At 33.4% G+C, this 22,783-nt stretch overlaps 2 protein-coding genes across 3 annotated transcripts in view; both read left to right on the top strand.

Annotated features, from left to right (window-relative positions):
• LOC110018530 (pre-mRNA-processing factor 39) overlaps positions 1-13,279 on the top strand; it is a 37,409-nt gene extending 24,130 nt beyond the window's left edge. Inside the window, exons 13-14 of the mRNA XM_020715867.1 lie at positions 3,873-3,980; positions 12,913-13,279. Coding sequence (XP_020571526.1) covers positions 3,873-3,980; positions 12,913-13,029 — 225 coding nt within the window. The 3' untranslated portion in view covers positions 13,030-13,279. The remainder of the gene's footprint in view (positions 1-3,872; positions 3,981-12,912) is intronic.
• Positions 13,280-20,170: 6,891 nt separating this feature from the next.
• LOC110018534 (chaperone protein dnaJ 49-like) overlaps positions 20,171-22,783 on the top strand; it is a 16,747-nt gene continuing 14,134 nt past the window's right edge. The window contains exons 1-2 of one of the 2 annotated variants that reach the window (XM_020715873.1): positions 20,171-20,396; positions 20,646-21,771. In XM_020715873.1, coding sequence (XP_020571532.1) covers positions 20,648-21,757 — 1,110 coding nt within the window. In that variant the 5' untranslated portion in view covers positions 20,171-20,396; positions 20,646-20,647 and the 3' untranslated portion in view covers positions 21,758-21,771. The remainder of the gene's footprint in view (positions 20,397-20,645; positions 21,772-22,783) is intronic. The other variant, XM_020715872.1, reaches the window with a different exon arrangement.

The raw sequence follows: 22,783 nt of genomic DNA, 5'->3' as shown, positions 1-22,783 counted from the left end.
TAAGCACTACGTAACTCTAATACAATCATTAATCAGAGAAACAAACCGCTAAAATCCTAAAACATTTGGAAATGTTGATGGCTCCCAAATTTTGGTATGGCTTAATTCAAATGGATTAGTTTTGTTATCAGGAAAAAAGGATATTTTAGTGCATTTTTGTAGTTCTTATATCTTACAATGAAAATTAGAGATATTAAACCTTTGAACAAAGTAGGAAACATAATATTTATATTTTAAAAGGATTGATGATTGCATAGAAAGTGTTGAAAACAAATGCTATTTTATTTTGAAGATTGAGAAAAAGCTAAAACCTCTCTCAATTATTCAATGACAGTAATTTGGTCCCTTATTACATTTTCCCAATTTAGGGCCTGTTTGGGGCAGCTTATAAGTGCGGCAGCATTTTTAAAAACGCCGCCTAACCGTTTGATTTGCGCGTTTTTGAAAATGCTGTCAGCTGCGTTTGAGTTTTTTACACTAATCGCATGCCGCAGGTTGACCCGCGGGCCGCATTTCAGAATAAGCTGCTTATCCTGAAACGCACAAGCTGCCCCAAACATACCCTTAATCTTTTAACCATACAAACTTGATCCCAAAGGGCCATAAGATAAAAATTATTCAAAATTTAGTTTCTTGACTATACAAAGTTGATTTCATTCTAGTCCTCAAAGGACCAATTATGCTCATTTTGGTATAGTAAAGGGTTTAAGTTTAAGAAATGTAATATTTTGGGATTAAGGGCCTATTTGGGGCAGTTTATAACTGCGGGCGGTGTTTTGAAAATACTGTCGTATTGTTTGGTTCGAGCATTTCGCCAGATTGTCTAAAAACAAAGTTTTGTATTTCTGAAACATGCGACCCGCGGGATGATCCTTGCGGGCCGCGTTTCTTTCGCATTATTACGCCAGTGCCCTGCTTGTAGCCGAGGGTTCGTTCGCATCTCGTAGCCGAGGGTCCTACTCGCAAATGTTTATGAAATATTATTCGACATAAAAGTTAACATTGCTTTGAATTGATGATCTTATGGTATATCAGCTATAAATGCACATGTTTATGAAATATTATCTATATTTGTTTGGCTTCATCTATTTCAGTTTCCCTTAATATCCCCACTATTAGTTAAGGGGGGTAATTTAGAAATGTGAGAACTAATAAACTGACTTACTATGATTTGTTCCATTATGAGGGAGGGTGCTAAGAGCACTATTTAATCGTTTCTTATAAGTTATGCAGATTATTGGTTATGTCATTCATTGAATACTTGAAAACTAGTTGATGTTGGTATAACAATGGTTGTCCCTCGCCCATTGGGTTAAGATTTTTTATCAACATTACAATTTTTGCGTGCTTGGTATAACAATGGTTGTCCCTCGCCCATTGGGTTATTACAATTTTTGCGTGCCAGATTGTTCATTTACATAAAAAAATCTGCAAATCAGCTGTTTTCAAAATACAAACCAAACAATTAAATAATTTATCCAAATCAGGCGCAGAATGATCATTTATTCAGAATCAGCTGTTTTTTAAACGCACAAACCAAACATTCAGACAACTTATCCGTAATCAGCCGTTGATCAGCAGCTTATCAGGATTAGTAGTTTATCTGGATAAGCTGGATAAGCTACAGTTGCCCCAAACAGACCCTAACTTGACCACATAGGAATACTAGAGGGGACATTCAATGTTTTGAAGTGACAAAACATGTCCTTTTCCATAGCAAGTCAAATCTGTCTTTGAATTTTCATCCTAAAAGTTTAGGAAAATTGATTTACATAATATCTTAGCTCTTATGTAACTTTTGAATTGAAACTTGTGAACTTACAATTTTGTAAGATGGAAAATTTCAAGGGTTAGAAAAGAGGCATGAATATCACCTAGCTCTGCAATTGTAAAAATAGTTTCCTTGAGAAATAAGAGTTGAAATATTGAGAGTTGAGGATCTTATAGTTTATAGAATCGGAGTCAGTTACGTAAGAGTTGGCCAAATACTTTTTTGAGAAATATAATAAAAAAAGTGGAGGCTTACTTGAGAGTGTTAATGCATGCATAAGAAGATCTCTTTTCTATGATATTTCCATTAAGTTGATCATTACTATTTTCCACATTGTCGAGTCCTCTTTCTCACCTTTCATTGTCTTTGGTTTGCTATATCAGATGAGATAAAGACTTATGTATTCCTTCTCTTTTATTCTTAAGGGATGCTGCTTTCTATGTTCCTAGTGTTCTTTTCATTGTTTGCATCTTCTTCCTTGTTGTGTAGGCATTCTTGATTTTTATGAGCAGTTATTTTTGTTTTGTTATTTAATCTTCTTAGTTGGATGAGGGATTTGACACTTAGAGACAAAATGCGAAACGAATGTATCCATGAAAGGAAGGGTGTAGCTCCAGTGCCAGACAAGATTAGAGAGTGTTATCAGGATTGCCACATTAAGCATCAACCATCTGATGATTAGATTAGGAGAGTAGATTCTTTAGATTCGACTTTATTTTAAGAAGGTAGAGGTTTATCTAAAAAGATTTGGGTATGTTGTATAAAAAATGATCTTAATTTATTATAATTAAATGAAAAATAGGACATAATGGAGAAAAAAAAAGATTCATGTAGACGACCCCACTTAGTGGTATAAAGGCTTGTTGTTGTTGTATTTATTCTTCTTAGTTGTAGCTTCTTTGTTACATTGCTACAAGCTCTTTTCGGTTAAGAGTTATATCACCTGCAATACTAAAGATTAATTGACTCATCAAGAAGAAAAGAAAGCTCTAGCAGGATTTGTCTCAGGAGGATTATAGCTAGAGCATATCAAGACTAGAGCTTGGCTTTGAGCTTAAGTTGATTAGTAGAGGTGATAAATTGATGATGATTTTAGCGGTTGAAACAATCAGGAGAAATTGGTGAATAACATGGCAGTGATAAAGGTCTGCAAAATTTTTATGATTTTCATGGCCTGGAGGTAATTTCATATTGTCGTGGGTCAGCATCTCATTGAATTTTATGATTTTCATGGCCTGGAGGTAATTTCATATTGCCGTGGGTCAGCATCTCGTTGAAGTGCATGAATCTTTGAGCAATGATGATGAAGGGCAAAAGCATAACTTGAGATGAGTTTGCTAGGGCTTGCTTAAGTGTAGACGGCGATGGAGGTTTAGGCACGTGAAAATGCCAAAATATTTGAAAATTTGCACCAGGTGGAGATTATCAACAGTCTTTTTTAGCCATTCAAATTATGATATACAAGATGATATATAGATTGCACCAAAAAGAAAAAAAAGAAACAAAAGTAGGAAAATTATTTAAAATTCAGATTTGAAATCCATGGATTCCAAAATATGCTTTTAAAGCTCAAGCAAATTCTTTATTTCCTTGGCATGGATCCATGGGATTTTTTACTTTTCTTTCTTGGCACGAGTTAATGAGATCTTGATTTGATTTATTTATTTATTTTTGGCATGAATGGTTTTTTTCCAACAATTGCCTTTTTGAAGGCAGACTATTTTGGTTTCTTTAGCACAAGTTATATGTTTTTTTTTTTTTTTGAGTTTGCAGCTCGTTTAATCCTTTTAAATTGTTCGTGGTTTATCATATATGCTGATTACTGTGCAATCTACCTGACTTGCTTTTAAGTGACCTCTAATGATACGGACACAATATTCAATAATTTTTTATAATAGTTAGTGTGAACTTGATTTTATGCGGCTAGCCTTATTATAAATTTTTGTAACGTTGCACTTTTTCTGCTGCATTTTATGCCGGTTTTTCATTTAATTTTGGATTTTAAAGTGTTTTTGATAAATATTCAAAGGTGATAAAAAGTTTGAACTACCCATTAATTCTTTGTATGTAAAATTTTTCTCTCACCATCAAACTGTTTCAGGCCGGATATGGTGCGTACAGTTATGCGAGCTATGGCCAGCCTCAGATGCCTACTTCGATAGCTCAGGGTACTACACATGTTACCTATGCTCCAAGTTATCCAGCTCAGGTAACACTTATGTTCCATTCTGCAAATTTGAGGACTAGTTTATTGAACCTTTTAATTTCTATGGTTCATCTGACTTGTCTGTTAATGGATTTATTGGATATGGTTATAGCGTTGATGAGATTTATGGCAATTAAATAGTTGATGCATTTTAAATTAGTGGTGCAAATGTCAGGTTGTGCTCATGTTTACTGCTGTGTCACTGTTTATTTTTTTTCTTCTCCACATCAAAATATTTAGACAACCGAAGGTATGAGATTATGAATGATTTGGAACAGATTTTTAGAAGTGATGGTGTGTGCTTTACTTGTTCTTGAAGCATTTGTCTAGAAAGTGAGAAAACATGCTTCTTTTGTTTCTGATTTTCATTACGGTGGGGAGGTTTTGTGCACACATTTGGAAGATTGTAGTGGAAGATTATTTAGCTATTTTCTCTGACCAAAAATAAATTTCATTGTAAATCTCTTGGTATTCTGTTTATAGAAATTGTTTGATTAGATGTGTATTTCTATTCAAATCCTACATCAAATCTTAATAGGTATCTTATTTTGATTTAAAGATCTTTGAAAAATTTGAATGGCGAAGCGAAGTGTCAATTCGACGTAAAGAAGAATTTGATCTCCGGAACTTGGCAATAACTTCCAAGATCTTTACTACTAACATAACTAGCATCCGTTGGATTTAAAACTTTACATTTATCCATATGTTTTAATGATTAATTTTCTTCAACTTTTTTTTATATTATATATAAAACATTTTATTATTTCTTTGTTTGTGTTTTTTCAATTTAATAAATTCCAAGATCTTTACCACTAAGGCATGATTTGATAATTTTTTGAAATATAATTTTCATTTCTTTTTAATAACTTAATATTTAAGATCCTATTCTATTCATGCGCATAATTCTATCTGTCTTAAGAAATCTTTTCTCCTGTCTTTATATTATTTATATATTACTTTTTTTAAGCACAAAATTGTTTTATATAAAAAGTTTCTATTCCCTTGAAATTTGGGTCCACTTTACCCTGTTGATCCGATAAAAGTGGGAGTGTAATATACTCTATTGTTTGGTAAGTGTATGATTGCTTGATTGAGCCACCCAAGCAATGTGGACCCAATTTATTTGAATTTCGTTAACGAGTGAAGCTTGGTTGGCTTTTTCATGTAAAGCTCTACTCTATTTTTTTTTTTACTTTCCCGTCTACTCTTTTCGTCTCAAGTCAAATTGAGGATATTATGAGATAATTGTTGTAACAATTTTCACATTCGTGTTTATTCAAATTATCTAGAACATGAGAAAGCGAGGTTCATCTATTGTCTATGATTTTTGATACAAGTGTGAGGTTTGACTGCATGATCTGTAAAACATTTTCGCTGTAATGAAACATTTTTTGCTTTATGACAATACGTTGGATTGGTTTTTACTGTTGCATTTTTGTATGGTTTTTCTACTACTAGTGATTATGATAATGTGATTTAGCTGCTATTTACTATTATTATTGCTGCTCACATATATAATAGGATATGAGATTTTTTGGGATTACACACTCACAAGCACACATACAATAACACACATGCTTACACGCTACACGTGCACCCACATTTTTCAAATTTATTTGATTATTTATTATTCTTTTATGTGTTAATTTGTGTATAAAGAAACCAAGTTTCTGGCTAAATGATGTCTAGTACAAAATGACCCATGTTATAGCACATAACTTTGAGTGGCGCTCCCTTTGCACCTTTTTTGTAGCACAACACAAGGGTTCAATTAGTGCACACTATTTGCATTATGCATGGGCAATAGAGCATTATACATAGCCTCTACAACACATGCTATTTTCATTTACATATTTTTACAAACTTAAAATTATATTATTTATTATGTACCTTTTAATTTTGTTAGATTAATTAAGGTTCTGCTTGGCTTTCATCTTTTCCCGCTTGATCGTGTTCGGCTATAGGGCATCACGTGAATTGCGCTGCAAGATGCAAGTCTAGTCAGCCTCATATCTCTCTGCGTCATTCATCCACTTGACTCTCACTCTCTTGACCACGCACCTCGTGCCAATCCCGCAAGCATCATCCATTAAACTCGTATGCCTTCATCATTCAACCCACAAACCTTACTTTTCCACTTGCAAATCTAGTTCCTTCAACCCTGCAAGCCTTATCAAATGACCAAGGATAAGGACTTGGCAATGCTTTAATGAAGATATTCTTTCTCACCTTTTATCTCAAATTTGCAATTTCTAAATTGTATTTTGTTGATAAATTTTTAGTGAGCACATTTTGGTATTTATAGCTATCTCTATCACTATTAAGTATTAGAAAGAATGTTTACTCTTGGAGAAAGAAAATGATACAATTGCTAGACATATTTTTCATGGTGAAATGGCAAAAGGAATTGGTCATTTCAAAAATAATTTGGTTGGGGGCTTTAAGAATGCTAAAAGTTCCACTAATTACCCTCAACATATAAAAGATTAAACTTAAGTGTCTTTAATGAAGATAAGAGTTAAATGACTAAATTAATGAAGTTTTACATGTTAATATTGATGAAAATGTTGACTTCTATATAATGCTGGATGGCGATATTTTATGTGGCATGCCATAAAAAAGATACAATATGATAAAATCAAAAGCATCTAGTCAAAGTTCAACAATTTTTATGCTTAAAGAATTAAGGTTTTAAGGATCGATGGATACTTTTTTTTTTCTACAAATTCTGTTAAAGCGATGAAGCCAAAAAAAAAAAAAAAGAGAGAGAGAGAGAGAGATGGAAATTATTAGGTTGGAGATGAAGAAAGAATGGTCCAAGTATTTTGTTATTGGATGTAATGACGCCGTCATTCCTTTAATGCTGGTAAGTATGATAGCTTTCTTTCAGTAGTGAAAGCATTTAGACACATTGGACTAGGGATGAGATCATATAGTTATTATGGGTGCAGGTTCTTTATTTGAAGGAAGGGATAGGACACAAAGAACAATTGTTGCATCACTATAAAGTATAGTCTTGAACCTAATTGTTCTTTTATGGCTGATAGTTGGACATCTCATAATGAAAAAGAAAATAGTCAAGTTGTTGATGATGCTAGTTCTTATTTAAAAAATGCAATAAATATTTTCTAATTATTAAGTCTATCAAGAAAACTGAACATGTTGTGTTATTGATAATATTTGTGAGATTGTTCTTGCAGATTAATGACTCACTACATACTTCCATTTGGTTCAAGTTTTATACTTTTTTGATTTGGCATGTTATTATTATAGAGAAGTTATTGATATATAAATATCATACTTATATTAAATTTCTCATATTGCTCATTGTTTAGGCTTAATAATGGAAGATATCCTCAAGATTCAAAGTCTAAGGCGATGTTTAGAAAATGTGGTGGAATTGTGTAGTTTCATTTATTGATGACCATAGTTGCTTGATTTAATGAGTAGATGTATAAATTAAAGATCATAGTCAAGTTTACCGATACTCGCTTTGCTGTTGCCTTCTTGAAATTACAATGTTTTCATTTGCCACAAATGCATTTGAAGAAAATATTTATATGTAAAGTATTTGTGTTAATATTTATATGTAAGGATTTTGTGTTGGATCATTATTTGAAAGAAGGCAAAGCAAGCATATCAGATCATCTTGAAGCAAAAAAATTTTTTTTAGGTGGCCCTTTGTTGAATGTCCTAGATTGATTGATGGAGAAAAATGTTTGATAGTTCATATGGATCATGATAGATAGTGCAAAAGATGAATTTATTGTAAGTTGTACTAGTCTTGATAACTACGAATAAATTTTTGAAAGTATTAATAGAAAAGAAATGCAACTCCATCATCCTTTGCATACAGTTACATATTTCTTAAATTCTAATATTTTTTCAGTAACTATAATAATGTAAAAAAGAAGCAATAGCTGATTGATTATATGCATGCATTGGATGGTTTGCTAAGGATGCCAATACAACAACAACAAAGCCTTAATCTCACTACGTGGGGTCGGCTACATGAATCATTTATCTCCATTGCGTCCTATTTAGTGTCATATTTTCATTTAGTTGTAGTAAATCAAGATTATATTTTATACAATAAACCCAAGTCTTCCTAGGTCTACCTCTGCCTTTCTTAACATAAGTCTTAACATAAGTCGAATCTAAAACATCTGTTCTCCTAATCGGATCATCATATGGTCGACGTTTAATGTGACCAAACCATCTAAGATGACTTTTTCTAATTTTGAGGATGTCAATGAAGAGGATAAATTAATAATAAGTTGAGTGTATACACTAGGTGTGTATTTTTTTTTTTTTGTATTTCTCTAGCTTTATGACTATCACTTGGGCACTAGGTAGTTTAGTTTTAATAAAATTATAATTTGTATTAAATAATCTTTTATTATTTAAATAATAATGTTCTTGAATTCTTTTACCTTATTTGTGGCTAGTGTATAGCTAGAGAGCTGTACCCTGTTTTGTGATTAAAGTGCCATCTTAATTTATAGTTCATCTAAGTGTGAACACAATTCAAGTATATTTGAACATATCAGTTCAAAATAAAATTATGTATTTATTTTTATATTGAGTTTTATAATTTAATAGTTTTAATATTTTTTAATTGCGACTTCAGAACAAAAGAAGCATGATGGATCATGGTCACCTGAAAGATTTAGTTTATGTAAAACATAATAACGCTTTGGTTTGTAGATATGATTATATTGATCATATCTCATTAAATGATATTGTTGATGCTAATGAGTGATTAACATTAAAATTGGATAATGGATCACATGAATATAATGAATTAGTTATTATTGAGGAAATATTGATATGAAATGGTGCTCATGAGCTGTCAAAATGGCTCGTTGTTCGCGAGCAACTCGTGTTCGGCTCGTTAAGAAGCTCGTGTTCGGCTCGTTTTGGCTAGAAATACTATTCATCAATTATATATATATATATATATATATATATATTGATGAGTAGTATTTTTAAAAAAATTAATTGATTACAAGGCTACAAAGAATTATAATCAATTAAAAGTATTAATTAAGAAAATATAATTAAAATTATTAAATTAGATTCAAATGTTGTTTTAATTTAAACAATAATTTTAAAATCTTGCCCCAACCCTTGATATCTTATGATTACGTGATTAAGGTTGTCAAAACGACTCTTTGTTCGTGAACATCTCGTGTTCGTCTCGCTGAGCAAACGAGTCGAACACGAACACACTTTTTGAGCTTGAAATATAAACGAGTCGAACACGAGCTGAGCCTGGGCTCACTTGTGTTCGGCTCATTTACACCCCTACTAAGGATGACAAGAAGGGATCTTCATATTGGCTTTTAACATTGTTGTAATTGAACACAATTATTATGAAGCTGACCCCTACTAAGGATGACGAGAAGGGGTCTTCATATAAGCTTTTAACAATGTTGTAATTAACCACAATTATTATAAAGCTGATGAAGATGTTTGTGATTTGGTAAATAATGATGATGTTGATAATTTAAATGAGTTTTTTTTTTCTTTGCTTCTGATGATGAGCATTCCTTAGATGACTAGATTAATTTCAATATAAACAAAATTAACTTGCAAAATAAATGTAATATTTTTTATTTTATGTGGTTGTGAAATGTGCACTTAAACAACACTTTTTATTTTATTATTATGATGCCTTATGTTTTAATTTAATTGTCTTTCATATTTGCATTTTTATTCATAATTTTGCACATTACATCATATTTAAAATAATGTGTATTGCGCTATATATTATGCTTTATGGTTTTGTGGGACCTTTGTGCTTCGGTCCTCTATTCACCATGTACAAATGTGGTTATAAATAAGAAATGTTATAGCGTTTACCTATGGTGGTAAAATTTTTCTTTAGTTTCGCTAACAGGGCACTAGATTTAGGTAACTTCTTTGAATGACATTCATATAATGCTGAGTAAAATTTGCAAATATGAAATTAGCTAGGCAAGCTAAAGCTATATTATAAACTTGGAACTGTTGAGAACTTTTAAAATTGTTTCTAAAAGTTTTAACAAATTTGAAAAGCTAGTTAAACTTTTAGGTTTAATTCTAAACCTGATGTCAAATGAGAGATGATATCTCATCACATTTGGGCACTTCTTAGAATTTGAAAAAAATGATAAAAGTTTACCTGGGTTGATTACTAATTGTTCAACATGTGCATTATTTCATAAAAAAATTGTCATATTTTGTTTGTTGCACCTATTGTTTCTATCGATAGTAACAGTTAATAAGAATGCTGAAGGGAAATTAATTGCATCTACAATTAGTCTGAGGTTTTATGGCGACATGTTTTAAGACTCAGGAAACTGATTACTAGTAATTTGTACATAAATGTCGAGGAAGATACTTAAAATAATGGTAAAACAATGATTTTGACGATGACTGTAGTGATTTTAAGAATGTTTTAGTTGATAATTCTTTTAATGCTATACATTGTTTCATATCAAGTTCTAAATTTGAGTTCAATTTGCAGAATTGCAATTTTTCAAACTTATTTTGAGCATGAGGTGAATTTTCGTAAGCTTATAATTTTCAGCAGAATTTGTATGATTGCTGTTAAAGTTTTTAGTTTGTAACCTGAACCACATCCAAAATTAGAGAAGTAGCATGAATAGATAGAACATCATTCTTTTTCTTTGAGATGTCAATTCTAATTTAGTTAGCTTCATCTACTTATGTAATCCGGCTAGTTGTGCTGCCTGGACATTACTCATTTTCTTTTGGTAGGCTTTAGGTTTCTTATTTAGATGTAATTCGTTTTGCTATGTTACTGCTTATGATTTCAAGACTAGGGGTAAATGATAGTTTTGAAATTTATGAAGAATAAATTTGGAAAAAGAAATAGCATAGACGGGAAAAGAGCACAGCATTCTTATCAATCAAACGAACCCGATTCATTATTTTTAGTCAGGGAACCTATAAGCAATTCGATAGTAACAGTTAATAAGAATGCTGAAGGGAAATCAATTGCATCTACAATTAGTCTGAGGTTTTATGGAGACATGTTTTAAGACTCAAGAAACTGATTACTAGTAATTTGTGCATAAATGTCGAGGAAGATACTTAAAATAATGGTAAAACAATGATTTTGATGACTGTAGTGATTTTAAGAATGTTTTAGTTGATAATTCTTTTAATGCTATACATTGTTTCATATCAAGTTCTAAATTTGAGTTCAATTTGCAGAATTGCAATTTTTCAAACTTATTTTGAGCATGAGGTGAATTTTCGTAAGCTTATAATTTTCAGCAGAATTTGTATGATTGCTGTTAAAGTTTTTAGTTTGTAACCTGAACCACATCCAAAATTAGAGAAGTAGCATGAATAGATAGAACATCATTCTTTTTCTTTGAGATGTCAATTCTAATTTAGTTAGCTTCATCTACTTATGTAATCCGGCTAGTTGTGCTGCCTGGACATTACTCATTTTCTTTTGGTAGGCTTTAGGTTTCTTATTTAGATGTAATTCGTTTTGCTATGTTACTGCTTATGATTTCAAGACTAGGGGTAAATGATAGTTTTGAAATTTATGAAGAATAAGAGTAAGTTTGAGTGATTCTAGAAGTATTTGGACAAAGAATTAGCATAGACGGGAAAAGAGCACAGCATTCTTATCAATCAAACGAACTCGATTCATTATTTTTAGTCAGGGAACTTAACAAGCCTATAAGCAATTCCAAATCAAATTTAGATGAAGCTCATGTTAATAATTATTTATATAAGCTTGAATTTGAGCTTGAGCTCAAACTTGTGGCTCAATAAGCTCAAAATGCAAGCTCGTTAATGGATTGAGTTCGAGCTGACGCACAAGCTTGGTTGGCTGTCTTGAACCTCTATAAAAGACAGGTTACTTTGTAGACGAGCCATGGATTGGAGTTGTGGATGAGTTTATCTTTTTGATATATTAAAAAAAAATTATATAAATATTAATTTTAGGTGCTAAACTCTAAAAAATAATATAGTACATATCATGTATCATTGCCTTTGATTGACATAAATAGTGCATGCCATTTGGTGCTACTAACACACGCGTGCGCGCGCGCACACACCCACACACGTAAGCTAAGAATTGGAACTTCCTAATTTTGAGGGAAGTCATTTCTTTGTATTAAAATGAGATCTAAATTTCTTAATTGAATGCTTTTCCTGATATAATTTTTGAGGTATCTACATGCATAGCTTCATAAACATTGGGATTTACATATTTGGCACTTAAAGTTTAGTATATATAAAGAAAGCACCCAAAATATATCTAAAACCCAAATATAGCACTTCTTTATGGAAATAGAAGTGACTGTAAACGGGAACGAGCTTTGAGCTCAAACTTGTGGCTCAATAAGCTCAAAATGCTGATGGCACGCTGATGGGGAAGGTTCGGGCCTGGGCAATAGATGGCAACACATATTAGCCATCTTCTTCGGCAATCTCAGCTGGGAAAACTGTTGCCTCCGTCTGTCAGCCCACGGCGCAGTGGGCGTCCTTGCCGAGGAGATGTGTGGGGTGTTCAGAGCCACAGTTTAGCTTGCGAGATAGAATGAAGATTGAAATGTGTGCGCCGACAGTGAGATGTGAGTGAGATGGGGAAGGCGGTAGCGGCAGCAGAGTATTATAAAGTGGTGGAGGTGGAGAGTTTTGTGAATAGGTTTCGGAAGGGCGTGGAGGAGTGTAGGAGTTGCGATTTGAAGTGTGGATATTTGGGTGTCATGTATTGGGAGGAGTGGAGGTGAACATTTTCTTCCAATACATTCCTTAATCCCACTTTTTTACATATTCTTAATTTTTACAAGATTTTCTTTTCTGACAAGTTATTTTCGTATGTTTTATGAAGAACATATCTAGAATCATGGTGCTGCTTTTGTGCTGTTCTCTCTTTCTAATGTGCGAGGAACTTGTCCAGGCATATCCGCAGCAAACCTATGCCGTCCCAGCTACAGCAGCAACAGCATCTGTGGCAGGATTTCCACAACAACCAGCAGCAGCTGCGCAGCCATACTATGCTGCTAGTTATTATTGATTGTTTCTATAACCACACTAATTTTGGCGAGCTGTATATCAGGTGTGGTCTCTTTAACCACCATTATTTCTTTTTCTTCTTTTTTTTTTTTTTTGCTTCTTGTTGCCTATTTCTTCCGCAAGTATGCTTGCATTGTTGTGTAAACTTTAGCTGTAGAATGTTTTTAAATGCTGATATTGATCGTAGATTGCTGAAGTCATGTAGAAATTTAGTTTTCTTTTTTTTTTATTTAATATTTTATTTGATTGTTGCCATGATTGTGTGCTGCAAGTTTGTATTTTGTACCATTGGTGATGGAAAATAGTCATTTTGGGAGCTCTTGTTTTTCTCGTGCGAAGTGTCTAAAATGTGCCATCTGCATGTTATATTTTGGAGGTTGCTTGCGAGGTCATGGATTTTAATAATAATAATAATAATAATAATAATAATAATAGTAATGATAATAAATTGTAAAATGTTTTTTTGTTCTTAATTTAAGCAAACACTATGAAGTTAAAAATTCAATTTCAAATCTCTATCAAAATATATTGTAAATCATCTACTAGAGGAATTTTTAATTGTAAGAGAATTCCTCTTCATAACATTGCCAATACTTATATTATTAATTGTATTATCACCAACGTTTATTTTTCATTGTCCATGATTTTTAATGGTACAAATTTAATTTTTTATAGTCATATATTTAGAACATTCATTGTCCAAGTATCACTAAACTCCACTAATTGTGGTGTGCATACATACCTATAAAAAATTATCTATTTTAATTTTTAAAAATTAAATTATGTTATTTTATATTAATGATCCTAGAAACTGCCATGAAGCAGCTTGAAATCACACAAGTATACATGTGCTTAAGTAATGTAAAAAATTTGAGTCTGTGTCGATCTCACAACAAAGCTACACAGATTTCCTAACAAGTGAAGTTCTAGTTTACTAAACCCTAATTCTAATATTAAGTATTTTAGATTTGTAAAAAGTTTAAAGTTTCTAAAATTGTGGAATTAAAACAAAATTGTTTTTGAATTTTTGAGAGAAGATAAATATCATACTATTGTGACTCGGAATATGTTGATCCTCAAAGTTTTTATATGACATATCCACGTTATTGTTGACAACTACAAAACGATCCTCTCTAGTCTATGTATAGACCATAAGAAGCATTGAAAACTTGTAATCTTTTACTGATAACTATCACTATGTATAGACCATAAGAAGCATTGAAAACATTGTCCAAGTATCACTATGTATTGACAACTACAAAACGATCCTCTCTAGTCTATGTACAGACCATAAGAAGCATTGAAAACTTGTATTATAATTAAGGTGGCTTTACCATTTAAAGTTTCTCAGAAATCCTCTAGTCCCCTATCAAGGTTACAATCTTTTACTGATAATATGTCAACTTCACTGGGTGAATATGTGCATGTTAACCTACTTGTTTTTATAATTTGCAGTTAGAAGTCCTGGATCACAAGCTGCTTTTATAATTGACTAAATTATAAATAAATTGTGATCAAAGGATTAACACATCAATATGAACCACATAAAGTACATAAAACATTTTAGAAAAGTCATGGAGAAAATATTGATTCAAGCACAGGCCATAATCACATGAGCATGAAAATAGTTTAGCTACTTTATATGATAGAAGAAAACATGAAAAACTTCATTGAATTCAAAAATACAAATAATGTAAAATATATACAGAAACTTAAATTAGAGTTGATCTCTTCTTAAAGTAAATTGAGATCCTCTTCTTACAATAAACTCTAAGAATCTCCCATGTACATGCACTGAAGTCTCTCCCTCTCCAAACTCTCACAAAAAATTCCTAGTGGCTTTCGCCTAACAAAACCTAAGGAGAAAATCTCATGTCACAAAAAAGAGAGGACTTTTCTAACTAGGAAAAAACCTCCACAACCAAAAGTGATTTATAAGGTTCCTTTCAAGTTCTTGTATAGTTAAGACTGAAAATCAACATCAAAGCCTTCCAAACTTGGTTTACTACATGTTAGGGCATCGAATGTCGCAGACTGGTGTGAGGGTGCCACCCTCTTTAACCTTTGGTGCGAGGGTACATCAGACTAGAGTGGGGGCACTAGTGCCTGACACCCCTTTGATGCTAATTAGCACCCTTTGATGCTTTAATGATTACATCTTGTGACTTTGGCATTCTAAAGTCTTATTCATCTCTTTAGTTTTTTAAGTTGCCTAATCACTTTTAACATGTAATACACAATAAATACACCTTTAACAAGCATAAAATTATCATAAATATTAAATAAAACATAGAATTAATAATGAAAAATATCACATTTTTTCTTCATATAAATTCTCCCTAATTTATCTATAACTTGCCTTCAAGTGCTCTCATATCTAAACTTGGATTTGTTGAAATGAATTTTGTATCTCCCATATAGAACTTTTTGATTCTCTAATAGGACTACATAATTCATAATAAAAAATGTGCAAATATCATCTTAGGTTTGGATTTTTATTAATCTCTAATAATCTAGTCTTTCTATAATTCACTTCTTCCTAAGCCTAAGCAGATTTCAAAACACATAATCCAGTGTGATTAAAAAATGTTAATTACTTAAAAGAACTTTAAGTCGATTAATTATCTGTCTAACAACCCAAAATCACATAACTTTTTCTTAACTATAATATTTGAGAATTCCATTAAGGACTTTAAGTTTTATTATTTAGGAAATGACTTAAACACCAAGCTTTTATTTTCTCACTTAAAATTAATTTTCTTCTCAAAATAAAACCAACTTCTTGAATTTTCAACGACCTTATCACTTTAGTTTATGAGTTGGCATGAACCGAAGGTATGATATATCAGTGGCTTTTCAAAAACAACCAGAAAAGTTCGTAACTTCAAAGCTACGTTTTATTAAGTCGGAAAGCCATCAAAGTTCACTTTAATAACCATCGCTAAGTTATCAATATTTTTTTTAAAATTTTTAACTGACATGCAACAATCGGTTTTCCCACCGATTTTAGTTGTTTTTCTGTAATGCATCATTTTCATAAACAAAGTTGAGCTGAAACATTGTTCTAAAAACTCAAATTAAGCTTGAGCCAAGCTCAAATAGAGTTCAGACAAATGAGCTTGACCTTCAGCATGAGCAAGCTCGTGCCCGACTAGACTCGATTTATTTTCCCATCATTAATTATTAAAATAACATGATTTTAATCTTAAGAGTATGGCACTTGACAACACAATTGTTGAAATTAAATCAAAATTTTGTTAAATCCCGCCATTCACAAAATTTAAGAGATTTAAAAACTTCTCTTCCCAAAAATGTTAAATCACAAATATCACACGTTGGAAGATTCATGAAAGTAGAGTGATAAGTTAACATCTTAAAATTACATGAAGATGCAATACACACATATGTAATTGAAAAGTAGCATGAGAAGAGAACGCAATTTCTTACTTGAAAAAATCTCGGAAAGGGTAATAACCAAGCAGCCTATCCCATTCAAAGTAATACACTATATAATTATATGTACGTATGTCTAGAGTTCTACTAAATTAAAGAAGACAACATTATAGTGTCGATGATCATAAATTTACAGTAATCATCTAGCTTTAATAGCCGTAATGAGTAACAGAAAATATAATTCTTATCTATAATAGTGACAGTGGGTAACAAAGATCGTAGTTGATTGCTACAAAGTCTATTTTATCATAAAGACTATAATTAGTGGCTGCTATAGCGCTAGTCGACCATATAAGTTGTAGTGGGGAGCTGTAGTAGTAACTGACCACATAAGTCAAAATTGGTAGCTACAAGAGCAACAGTTGACTCCAAAGGCCATAGTTCGAAGAAACAGTAGTAATTAGCCACATAGGTCATTGTTGGTCACATAGACAATATATGGTAGCTATAGTAGCAGTTATCAATATAGATTGTAGGTGGTCATATAAGTCATAATGAGAAACTATAATAGTAATTAGCCACATATACTGTATTTAGTAGCTGCAATAATACTTAGCTAAATATGTCGTGATTGGTAGCTGTAGTGGCGATTAGCTACATATGTTGTAGGTTGAAGCTGTAGTAGTAATAGTTGACCACATAAAGCATAATTGAAAGCAATTGTAGTAATTGATCACATAGGTTGTAGTTGGTGTTACACTTGTTGGTGGTCGTTACCCTTCTCTCACGTCTGTTATTTTTTGTCAGAGACAATACTTAACAATATATGACATATTAAAAACATCATGTCTTTAAAAGAAATTTGTTGTATTCTGAATATGACAATCCTTAGTAGCGTTATCACAACGAGTTATTGTCAGATCTTTAATATGATATTATTCATTATACCATATTACATTGTATTTAAAATACATCGTTAGTAGCAGAGTTCACCAATACTGGCAAGCAAGGACACCTGGCGGTGGTCGGCAGCGGATGGTGGGCGGCGGTTGATGGCGACCTGTGGGAGATGGTTGACAGTGATCGATGACTACATGGGCCAAAAATTATCTCCGGGACTTCAATGTGACATTATTTCATGGTGTCATATTTGAGATACATTGTTATATTGTATTTGTGATACAACATTAATGAGTGAAGTTCATGGATGGCGACGACAGGGGCAATCGATAATGGTCGACTGTGGCTTGTGGGCAGTAGTAGTTGATGGTGGTTAGAGGTTATCACCGAAACTTTCATTTAGTGTTATTCCTTTCATTGTATTTAGTATACTTTATTACACTGTATTCGAGACATGTTATTACGATGCATACATCATTAACTATCAGAGTTTGCCGACAAGGGAGAGCAAGGGAGACCAGTGGTTGTTGATGATAGATGGTAGGTCGTGGTCAACGATGGTTGTGGGCTATGAAGGTCAGAAGTTATCATCAGAACTTCAATACGACGTTATTCGTTGCACTGTATTTGAGATACTTCATTACACTATATTTAGGATACATTGTTACATTGTATTCACGATACATCATTAGCTAGTAGATTTTGTTGACAGAGTTGAGTAGGGGCGGCTGATGGTGGTTGGCGACGGCCGATGAGTGATAGTCGAAGGTGGTTGACGATTACAATGGGTGGGAGTAATCGTCAGGTGTTCAATTCAGCTCCTCTTCACAAGTGGAGAGAGGGCCTACTTATAGCCTCTGAGTGAATGACATTTTGGTCATTTGAAGAATAACTTTCAACCACCTGGTCAGATAGCCTATACCGGTCACTCTTGGTCATATATGGTTTCTCAATGATTTGAGTGCTTTATTGACCTCATAATTAAGTAAAGTTAAGCTCGTTGGATTCTTCTGGTCGAGTCTCGTGATTCGATTATAAATATGTTAAATTTGGAGTTCATTGGACCAATAAATGAACGATCTGAAGCATTCAAATGTGTTTTGACTTGATCTGGGCTTGATTAGACTCGAATTGAACCAAAATCCTCAAATTCCAATCCTGAGAAGTGCTTTACCTCTTGATGAAAAATCCCCACATACTTATCATATAAACTATAATTTCAAACAGTGACTACATGAAAAACCAAGGGCAATCCATTACATCCATATCATCCTTTCTCTAGTCTAAACATTGATTGAGTACATAACAAGTAAACCTCCTCTAGCAAGGCTTGCATCAATAGCTCTCATGGATGTCTTCATCGATAGCACATCATCAAAGAGTCTCGCCTTCTTTGAATTTCCGATCTCTAGTCTAAACATTGATTGAGTACATAACAAGTTAGCCTCCTCTAGCAGGGCTTGCATCAATAGCTCTCATGGATGTGCCTTCATTGATAGCACATCATCATAGAGTCTCGCCTTTTGTGAATTTCTGTTGAGAATTGAAGACAGAGCAATGGCTTCCTAATGCTAGGAATTCATTGAATTCCATTCCCATCTAAATTTGAAATCCAACATTAGATAGGGTTAGTTGGAAGAAAGAGATAGAGAGAGACAAATAGACAAGGAGAGAGAGCGGAAATACTTGCTTGCTTGTTATGCAAGCAAGGAACTAGGCAAAAGATAGGGTTAGTTGGAAGAAAGAGATAGAGAGAGACAAATTGACAAGGAGAGAGAGAGCGGAAATACTTGCTTGCTTATTATGCAAGCAAGGAACTAGGCAAAAGATAGTTACGCAAACATCAATGCTAGCATCCAAAATTGGCAATAACTTCATTACTGCTAGTGAGTGAGCTTATGTATTTACATATTGGGCTATCAAAATGACTCATTGTTCGCAAACATCCCGTATTCGACTCATTTAGTAGCTCGTGTTTGATTCATTTGCTAAGCAAATGAGCCGAACAAGAACATTTTTTTTTGCACTCGACATATAAATGAGCAAAATAAGAACAAAGTTTTGTTCAAATAAAAATATATTAAATTCTATTTAAATGAATATTTTAATATAAATAATAATATTTAAATCTCGCTCTACTCTTACCATCCCACGGCCGTGTAATTCAGATTGTCAAAATAGCTCATTATTCGTGAATATCTCGTGTCCGACTCGATAAGCAAGCGAGCCAAACACAAACAAATTCTTTGAGCTCGATATATAAACGAGCCGAGCACGAACAATAATATTTTTTAACAAGCCGAGTATTGACTCACTCAAGCTCGGCTCTTGTACACCTCTAACGGCTGCATGCATGACTAAAGTTGTCAAAATGGTTTTTGGTTCACGAACAACTCATGTTTGGTTTGTTAAGCAAACGAGCTGAACATGAACAAATTTTTTATGTTTAAAATATAAACAAGTCCAATACAAACAATTTTATGTTTTAACGAGGCTCGTTTGTGTTCCGCTCGTTTACACCCCTATTTACATATCTAACTCCGAAATTTTCATATTTACATACATAATACTTATAAATTTTAATATTACATAAAATGTCATAATTATTAAATTTATAAAATTGATATATACATTTTGATTCATAAATTTATAACACAAAACATCATAAATATAAAAATATCTAATTTTGTAGCTTACATATATAATTAGGTAAGAACTTATGTTGCAGGTACGTAAATTTTTCCATTTTTATTTTTTTTTAATAAACATATAGAATAATTTCTAGCCTTCGGATTGCTGGAGAACTAACGGTCAGGATTGCCCTAAAATTTACCGCAACAAAGATTTGACGGTCGATTGTACTTCTGGTGACGTGCTTCCTGTCTGAAAAATTCCTTCATCTTTCCGGAGCCACCCCGTCTTCTTCATTTTCGAACCCTCGGAGACTCTGGTCCTCCTTCTTCCTCTGGTTATTTGGGGAGATCAGTTCTAATTTGATAGCTGGATCTACCTAATCCAGAACCTTCACGGCGGAAGGAAGAGGCTGAGATACTGCGCTTCGTTTTTTTTTTTTTGGTGAGATTCAATTCCTCTTAAAATCACTTTTCCAGTTTTTGCTTTTGCTCTAATTCTTCGTATAGATTGATCGTTTGAATCAGTTCTTTAAGTTTCTTCTTTATTTTATGCGATCGTTTGAAATAAGTTTCTTCTTTATTTTGCGATTTGCGATTACTTGTTGTATTTTCTTGTTCAATGACAGATGAATTCGTCACTAGTGATTGTCGGCTTGCAAAATAAAAATCTTAAGTTTTTTCTTTTATCTAGTGATGGATGGGAACAAAGATGAAGCGCGGAAATGCTTGCGGATCGGGAAGGAAGCTCTGGATTTGGGTGATAAGTCTCGCGCAATCAAATTCCTTATTAAAGCGCGTCGTTTAGATCCTACCCTCGCCATCGACGATCTCGTCTCCTCTGCTAGCGGAGCTGCGGCAGGCTTTGCTGATGATGCCGGCGATGCTACTAGTAACGAATCCCAAAAAAGACTGGAAAAAGCCGCACCGGCTGTTTCATCTTCTGCCAATTTAAGGTCTAGGGTTAGGTCGTCGATGCCTTCCGATAATGGGTCATCGGCAGCTTATACGGAGGAACAGATCGCGATTGTCAGGCAGATTAAAAAGAAGAAGGATTACTACGAGATTTTGGGACTAGAGCGGAGCTGCACCGTGGAAGATGTGCGCAAGGCATATCGGAAGCTTTCCTTGAAGGTTCACCCGGATAAGAATAAAGCGCCTGGTGCGGAGGAAGCGTTTAAGGTTGTTTCTAAAGCTTTCCAGTGCCTTAGCAATGAAGAAAGCAGGAAAAGTTATGATGTTTCTGGGACGGATGATCCTGCTCCTGTGAGGAGGCGCCATCATTCTCATGAATATGGCTTTAATGGTTTCTATGATGCTGATGTTGATGCGGATGAGATTTTTAGGAACTTCTTCTTTGGTGGGAGGCATCCGGCAACCACCTCTTTTGGTGCGTTTCAGTTTAGAACTGGTGGCATGGGTGGGAATGGTGGCCATGGGGTGCAAGGTTCTCGTAGTTTTGACTTGCGTGCTCTCATACAGATCCTGCCTATCATTGTACTGCTACTGTTCAACTTCCTTCCCTCCTCCGATCCTCTTTATACATTCAGCCGGTCCTACCCATACGAGCACAAGGTTTTGACATCAAAGGGTGCACCCTTTTATGTGAAATCTGCAAAGTTTGAGCAAGATTACCCTTATCAAAGTTCTGCAAGGATTGCATTGGAGACCCGCATTGAGAGGGAATATGTTGGTCTGCTTGCACAGAACTGTCGGCTTGAGTTACAGCGGCAGCACTGGGGTTTCCAGCACCAGAAGCCTTACTGTGACATGCTTCAGAAGTTCCAGGAAGGAGAAGCTGCTTGAGACCTTCTAATGAGGTTTGCCACCATTTTTTTTTATACCCATTCGTGGTTCTTGCTTGTCATGCCATTATTTTATGATTTTCATTTGTATCATATACTTACTGTTGTCATGTTTAAGAGTGCAATATTGTGAGATTGTATCTTATTCAATTATGCTTTGGCTGTTTGATCGATTTTAGCTGGATCTTTCATGCGACACTTTGTTTCACTGAAAGTTACTTTTAATGGGGTGCTTCTGGCTGAACTACTTCCATTTTTTTTTTATGTTACAATAGTAAACTATTTTCTCTCTGATATTTTATCTTATATTATTCAAAGATTTAAGATGCTCCATCTTCTATTTGTTTTGAATCCCATTTAATCGGTGGTTTTGAAGTAATTATTTTGTTCAATGAGTGGTTTTATTGCAAACAAAGCATTTTTTGGTGGAGCATTAAATAGGTTTTAAAAGCTAACTGCTTCGCATAATCATTTTTGTCCCCTTTTGGATATATGATTGTTGAAAGGTATCACAAATAATGATGATTATATTTCATATTTATTATAACTCTATATTTAGAGGGTTATAAATTATATAAGGGATCTTAGGAATCTCTATTTATTTTGTCTTATTAATTAGAGAGATTAGCTATCTATTATATTTGTTATTATTTCTTTTTTTATCTACTGTATTCTGTTTTTATTGTTTTCCTTACCAATAAGTCCTGTAATGGGTATTTATACCCCTCTTTGTATCAATAAGAATAAGCCCTATAATATTTCTACATTATTTTTTTATGGTATCAGAGCCACGTAGGATCTGAATCCTTGGCTCTGTTCGATCTTGTTGAACTGCTTTGTATCAATAAGAATAAGCCCTCTAATATTTTTACATTATTTTTTTATGGTATCAGAGCCACATAGGATCTGAATCCTTGGCTCTGTTCGATCTCGTTGAACTATTCGATGCTCGGTGCGATCTGCTCTTGTCGCTCGATCCTCTGCTTCGCCTGTCTGTTCGACGCCTTGTATCGCTCGATCACGACGC

The sequence above is a fragment of the Phalaenopsis equestris genome, unplaced genomic scaffold (genome assembly GCF_001263595.1).
Source record: "Phalaenopsis equestris unplaced genomic scaffold, ASM126359v1 Scaffold000024, whole genome shotgun sequence".
Lineage (NCBI taxonomy): Eukaryota > Viridiplantae > Streptophyta > Magnoliopsida > Asparagales > Orchidaceae > Phalaenopsis > Phalaenopsis equestris.
This window is presented reverse-complemented; position numbering and strand designations above follow the sequence as displayed.